The sequence below is a fragment of the Capsicum annuum genome, chromosome 7 (assembly GCF_002878395.1).
Source record: "Capsicum annuum cultivar UCD-10X-F1 chromosome 7, UCD10Xv1.1, whole genome shotgun sequence".
Classification (NCBI taxonomy): domain Eukaryota; kingdom Viridiplantae; phylum Streptophyta; class Magnoliopsida; order Solanales; family Solanaceae; genus Capsicum; species Capsicum annuum.
Window position 1 is genome coordinate 6,145,871 of NC_061117.1, and position 7,516 is coordinate 6,153,386.

General features: G+C 34.0%; 1 protein-coding gene across 1 annotated transcript; it reads left to right on the forward strand.

Annotated features, from left to right (window-relative positions):
* Positions 1 to 1,543: 1,543 nt before the first annotated feature.
* Positions 1,544 to 4,070, forward strand: LOC124900003 (protein NLP1-like). The gene is made up of 3 exons (XM_047415148.1): positions 1,544 to 2,436; positions 3,150 to 3,488; positions 3,573 to 4,070. The coding sequence occupies exons 1-3, from the start codon at positions 1,674 to 1,676 to the stop codon at positions 3,917 to 3,919; spliced, it is 1,449 nt and encodes a 482-aa protein (XP_047271104.1). The 5' UTR covers positions 1,544 to 1,673; the 3' UTR covers positions 3,920 to 4,070.
* The last annotated feature ends 3,446 nt before the right edge of the window (positions 4,071 to 7,516 follow it).

Consider the following 7,516-nt stretch of genomic DNA (forward strand, 5'->3'; position numbering starts at 1 on the left):
CACACGTTCCGTCAACAAACCCGAGCTTTCCCTTTCCCCTGAGAGCCAATTTCATCGATCGGCTCCACAGAGTGTAATTTTTTGGGCCTGTGAGCTTGATAGGAATCAGTACAAGTCCAGGAGCATCCGAAGTTTGGACATGCAGAGGGTGGTTGTGATCAATTGTAACTGTTTCTCCTTCTACCTTTTTTCTTCAATTTCTAATCCTCTTTAGCTTAAGCTTTCTTACAGACGTTGATCTTAGCACCTGGCTCTGATACCATATCAAAATTATACAGAAGTCTCCACTGAATAAGTTTGAAGCTCCTCCATGGAGTAAAGAACAAAGAAGAGAGAGAGGGAATTTTTAATATTGATCAAAAACTCACTATTTGTTCCATATGAGAAGATATTTATAAAGGACTAGTGACAGTTGTCTACAGCTGTCAATCAATTATGTACCCACTACTAACTGCCTAATCAGATAACTAATTATCTAACAGCGTCAACTAACAGTGATGACTAACAGAGAATTAGTCAACAGCTAATCTTAATAATGGATGAACAATTTAATAAGAAAAAAAAATAGTACCCTTTGATCAAAAAGAGAAATTTATTCAACTCCAAATTTATTCTCTTAACAACTTTGTCTAATATTGACCCTTTTGATCAAAAAAGTTCAAATTTGAGAAACTAAAAGGCTAATATCCATGGAATTAAAACTAATTGTAATTTCCATTTAATTCCACGTTGACATTTCTATTCTTAATATTGGTAGTTATTCTTCTCCCATAAAATGTTTTACTATGTATATTCTAATACAAGATGAAATTGAATTCACATCAATAAGTTAAGAATTTAGATAATTTTTATCGATTATTTCTATCCAAAATAAATTTTACTTTTTAACCTCGCGGTAAGGAATCTCAAGCTAGTATAATTTTCTATAACTAGTTGCTATCAACCAAAAGAACAAAACCTGCTACGAAGAGTAATATATAGTTTTGATATCTCTTTGTCTTAATTTATATGACTTATTTTTTTAATCAGTCCCAAAAAAGACATATTTTTATAATAATTTAATTTAAAAATATCATTCTATCCTTAATAAAATAATTTATCTTCATAAAATATTTATGACTTATTTCAGATCACAAATTTTAAAAATCTTTTTATTTTGAGATGATGGATGTAATAGCATTCTCACGTTTTTAGCTTTTTATTTTTGTTATATACTCCCTCCATTCCTTCTTATATGCATATTTTGTTTTTTGAGAAATAATTTGATTAATTTTTAAAGTTAAATTAAATTATATTAATTTAATACTTAATAATTAAAATTTAGATATCTAAAATATTTATATATAAAACACTATAAGTTATAATATTTTTAATATATTTAAAAAATATATTTTAAAATATTGTATTATTTGACTTTAAAAATGAAATGCAGATATAAAATGGAATGTAGGCGGTAATTCACAGCACGATAGGTTCAAGACAAAAGATAGACTAGTCAGAATTCCAAGTTCCAACTCACATAAAGAAAAGGTTTTTGTTTTGTTTTGTTTCGTTTTGTTTGTGTAAAACATTTCTAGCCCAATTGCCTGTAATAAGTCAACGTGTGTTTCTCTTTACATTTTTCCTCCATTTTTTTTTTTTTTGCCTGTATCAACTGTGAAAACTCATAGGCAATGGAGATAGTACGGAAAGTTTGGCTTTTCACTGTTACGATGGTACGGAAAGTTTGTCTTTTCACCATTACAACATTAATAGCCATCAACATATATGAAGAAATTAGTTATGGGCCACCCGTCGATGGTACATTATATCTTCGATGCACCATGCCATACATATATCCCTTTGTTTTGTTTTCTCTCTTGATCATATTTTACACCATTGTCTTGACGTGCTCTGATGCCAACACCAATGATGTTCCCAACGTGTTGTCTGATGTTGATTCAGAACAAAACCTGTTTGCAGATGTTATTAGCAGTGATCAGAATATTGAAAGAGATAACGGTGAACAACGTATTCTTCATTCAGAAAACAGACAAGATGGAACTTCGGATTTGTCTTGTTTAGACATGATTAAACCAAGTGATTATGTATGGCTCGCTCATCAACTGAATCAATGCGAAAATGATTTGAATTCTTCGACTTCATCCGGTTCTGAAGTAATTCAGACTATGGATGATCATCAAAGGAGTCACAATCTTCCTGCAGAGGACACACATTCAGCACATGAAGAAAGTTTTGATATAGAAGAAGAAGTTGGTGGTTCTGAAGAAATTCAACCTATGCATCATCAAAGGGACATTGAACACAATGAAGAAACAAACGAGCAAGTCAATGGAACGTCTAGAGTAAACAACCACTATCCAGGGGGAATTACTCTTAAGGATTTAGAACAACAATATGGAAAGAAGAGAATCCATGCTGCAGCAATTTTAGGGGGTAAGCATATCACCCTTATTCTTTTTTTTTTTGTTGTTGTTGATTGGGGTAGAGAGGGGAACGGGAAATAGGGGAGGGGATTATATTACAAGCTACTAATTGGATTCCCCGGTAATCATATCACTTCAATATTCATAATTAACGTTAGATTTCATAAATTTTTTTGTGTTTTCGAGATGCATGGTTGGAGGGTGTGAGTTAGGATTTAGGGTAGAGAAGTCTCCACAAAATTATTTTCACCACCCGCTTTTGTAAATGACATTGAACCGTCCAAGCCATTGTTTTTTTCTTCTCTTTGATCATATTTTTACATTTTCTTTAGGGAAAAAGATGCAAAAATAGCTATACTTTGGCGAAATTTGCATTTAACTGGCATGGGGTTCTATGACCCCTAGACTATTTCTTACCCTATTTAACTGGCATATATTTGGCACTTGAACCACTACGTGTATTTCACGCACATTGAGCGTGGGAGAGAAAATGTTTGAAAAGGAGCAAATATATGCCAGTTAAATATGATAAAAAATAGTCTAGGGGGTCATAGGACCCTCGCAAAGTTCAGGATGCGTAACTCCAAATTTCGCTTAAGTACAGTTATTTTTCCCTTTTCTTTACGAGCTCAAACTCCTCTGATGTTGATTCAGAGCAAAACTTGTTTGCCAATGTTATTAGCAATAATCCTTCTCATTATCAAGAATTTGTTCCCAACGCAGATTATAATCAAACAGGCTCTTCAACTTCATCGGGCTTGCAAGAGATCGAAGAGAATGAACCAATCGATTATGGTTGGCTCACTAATCAAACGAATCATCCTCATGTAGAGAGCACAAGAGAAAATGAAGATATTAGCGTGGGAGAATACGTAAATAATGATTTGAATGCTCAAGAAAGTGTTGATACTACTGAAGAAGTTGTTGGATTGGACAAACACATTGTAGTTAAGTGTTCAAAGAATAATAAAAAAAAAAAGTGTTCGAAGAGAATTACACTTACGGATTTACAACAACATGCTGGAAATAAGTTGCTGGACGATACTGCAGCAAGTTTTGAGGGTAAGCAAACAGTGTATGTACCCTCAGTATATTTATCTAAAATTGAATGTAGCATACCAAATTAACGTTCTTTAAAATTTGCAGTGAGTCGAAGTACATTTAAGCGAATCTGTAGAGAGAATGGCATAACAAGGTGGCCACGTATACGAAAACATGTAAAACCTGCAACTGCTACCTTAACTCAGAGTATTGGCGTGAAAGTAAGTTACAATGGTGAGAATGTCAGATTCCTGCTGAGTCTTTCATCGGGGAAAAAGGATTTCGAAGTGGAAATTGAGAAGAGATTTGAGATGCAAACCGGAAGTTATGGGATCAAGTATGAAGACGAAGATAAAGAATGGATTCTAATAAAGTGTGATGACGATTTACATCATCTAATGAATACTTGTATGAAAAGGGGTATAACTACAATGAAGATACATGTTGGTTAATTATATTAAGCCCCATGATTATGCTCCTTAACTCAGCTTTTTCCATGGCTTTGGTATTGAAGTCTGCCTACACTCTATCCTCTCCATACACCAACAATAACATTGGAGTTGTTGTTGTTGTTGTAGTACCACGTTTGAGGTTATTTCAATTCTTAATAAAATTGGAAATCAGTCTCTTGTATTCTTACATTTAGTACCATATGGAATTAAGCCCCTGCTGCTAAGGGCATTGTCTTGTTCCAATCAAATGTTCTTTCTGTCAATTTGTTTGAGATACACAAAATAATGTCATACTTCCAAAACATATACATATCCTAATGTACGATAACATACAGTCGATCTATTTTTGCATATATAGTCGTACTTCTAGTAAGGGTAAAATCTGTGTGCACTCTTATTCTCTTCAGACCCTTGTGGGCTATAGGACTATACTGGTTATGTTATTGTTGTATAGTCGTCCTTCGCTTGCACCATGGAACAACCTTGGTTCCTATACAATAGAGGGCTTCTGATTCAGCAAAAAAAGAAGTCTCTTAGCTTTGTCTAATTGACACAATACGAGGGGATTTTTAAACTCAATAGTGTTAGGATATACTATTAGGTTTAGTATAGTATTATATTTTACTTTTATTTCATTTATTCGGATTAATAAAGTCTTAATTTTAAATATATTGGTAAAATTTATCATCACATCGGAACTAATAAGCTCACAAGACATATTATATTTGAAAAATATTATCATTTTTAGCTGTATGATTTTAATACATGTATAATTCAATTTTAATACATAGTGTAGATCTTTTTATCAAAACAAGCATCATACATTTTTATAAGACATTTATATTGCATGTCTAATTCACTTTTAATACATAGTGTAATACATCTATATAGCGTGTATAATTCGTTTTTAATATGTAATGCATTTTTCTTAACCAGAACAAGTATAGTACATTTTAATACACTTTTAATATATTTATATTGCATTCATAATTCACTTTTTGAACATAGTACATGTAGACACGTAATTTTATTCCGTCAAAATATTTCTTATTCCGTTATCCCACAATTTAACCCCCATTTTTATAATTTTCCACAAGAAAAAAACAAATAAAATAACCACTTCATTTTATTTATTTATTTATTTATTTATCTTCGTTTTTATCCAAATAACAAATCCTAACAAATTTTGTTCTTTTAAAACCTCCCAACAACCCCTCCAATTAAAAGACATCTCACATCTCACCCACCCAATACCCTCATACCCGTACCTATCCCAGTGACCCCTCACGTTTTTTTCCTCTTCTTCTGAGAACCAACTATACACACACATAGAGAGCATGTGAGAGAAAGCGGGGTGGAACCATTTTTTATTTTCTTTCTTCTTATCTTTATTATTTTTCTTGCTCCCAAAGATAGAAACCTTCCAAGAATTGTCCACATAGACAACTCACTGTAGATAGATAGAGATAAGGACAACAACGGAGAAAAACCATATATATACATACACCATTCACTTCAAAGGGGCGACAGATTTTTTTTACTCACAGGAGAGCTACAAAAAAAAAAGGGATTCTCTTCTTCGGGTAGGCACAACACAGGGACATGGAGGATCTTCATTTTTTCATCTTCTCTTAAGGCACGCATAGAGACCCATTTTTGACCTCTCTCATGAATTTCAACACCCACGCAGTGACAAATCAAAATTGTTTGAGTCTGGGTCTATTTTCTTATGCGGAGTTGAATATTGAAATCTTGTATTCAAGGTTTTGTTTTTGGGTTCATAGTTTTGTTCGAAGTTATCGATTCACAAGGTCATATTGAGATTTTTTTTGCTGGTTTCAAATTTATTTGAATCGATTCACAACAACCAGGTGAACAATAGTAGCGTTGACCCCTTTGTTTATCCAAAATTGTTTCCGAAACCAGTCAACGTTGGGTGCTACGTTTGGTTTTGGATCAGTCAGTCCTTCGTCGTCTATTTTGGATTATAAATTCCCTAGTACCGAGTTGGACTTCGTGTGGTGAAGGTTTGCTATTCGGAATGCAAGTCCCGATTTTCTTAAACATTATTATCAACAAATTCGATTCTTTGAAGTTCCAATTCTATCTCATATCACTTTAATTTTATGTAATTATGAATGGTTTGTGTTTTTGGCATGTTTGAATCTTCATGTTGTGGGTCATTGTTCGATTTGGATGTGAAAATTTGATTGGTGGACTATATATTGAATTAGTTTAATCTCGTTGAGAATGGATTGGAGAAGGAGTTGAGAACCGAATAAGGTGAACATTGATTAGTTTTAATTCGTTATTGGATGTTGTTGAAATGGATAGTATCATGATTAAGCATGAATTTTGTAGAGATAATTAGGTAAAGTTTAGGATCGGGTAGGCAAAATTTAGGAGTGATATGTTGATCAAATATTTTGAATGTTTAGATGTGTGTTGAGATGGTTTATTTTATTGTATTCGACTCAATTGTACTCATTTGGCTGGAAAATGTCCCGAAGTATCTGTGTTGTTTTATCCGGAGAATGCCCCGAGAAAATTGTATTCAAAGATGGCGCACGGTCAGGTCCCGGAACGTCAGGTGGAGTCTAGTTTAGGATTAGCTTAGAATAGAATAGGTCTTACATTTCCGTTTATTTTTATTTTTTGGACTGTATAATTGGACTGGACACTATATTTTGGATTTGTTTTGTTTTGTGTGTTTAATTGATTGTTTTATGTGTTTTCTGTGGTTTGTACATTCATAATGTCAAATTAGCTGATACGTTCAACCAAGCGACCGTGGTCGAACCGCGGGATCGAAGGGTGCCTAACGCCTTCCCCTCGGTCAACAGAATTCCTTAGCCGAAATCTCTGTTCGTAAATCAGTCTTTTTAAGAGTCAAATTATTTCAAAAAGAATTTTCCAAAGGCGACTTGGTACACCGGATTATGTCAAGTGGCGACTTTGAGTTTAAATGTAAATAATCCTTTTCGAAACAAAACCTTCATTTTGTTACTTTAATAATAAAAATCCTTTTGAAACTTTAAAATAGAATCATTTTTGGAGTTAAAAAAAGGGGTGTGACAGCTCTGGCGACTCTGCTGGGGACTTTTCAGAATTCGACCTTATTTTTTGAGCTGTATCGGCTTAGTTTGACATTATGGGTCTATAAACATTGTTTGTGTTATCGTTTGTGTTTATTTTATCATTGTTGTGTGCCTACGTACTACGTGTTTACAATCTTTCTTTATGTGTTACCGCTTTATATCTGACATCATTTGCATAACCCGAGTCAATTCTTTCTGCAACAAGTCTCGAAGTGCACGTCGTGTACACGAACTCTAGTTAAGTCATCCTTATTTTAGGAGGGGGAGCCGTAGGACGTATGGAGTGGGTAGAAAGCTGTCGTAGCCACTGTCGACCATACACTCCCCTGAACAGCTTTGTTAGTGAACCCCAGCGTAGGTCAGCCTTTAGATCATACTTATTTGCATCATATCGAGACCTAGCGGAACCCGCGGGACCCTTTGTAGGAGACTCACCTCTAAAGCATCTCTACGTGCTAAATGTTGCATCTTTGAGGGTAATGTAGTCACTCGACGGACT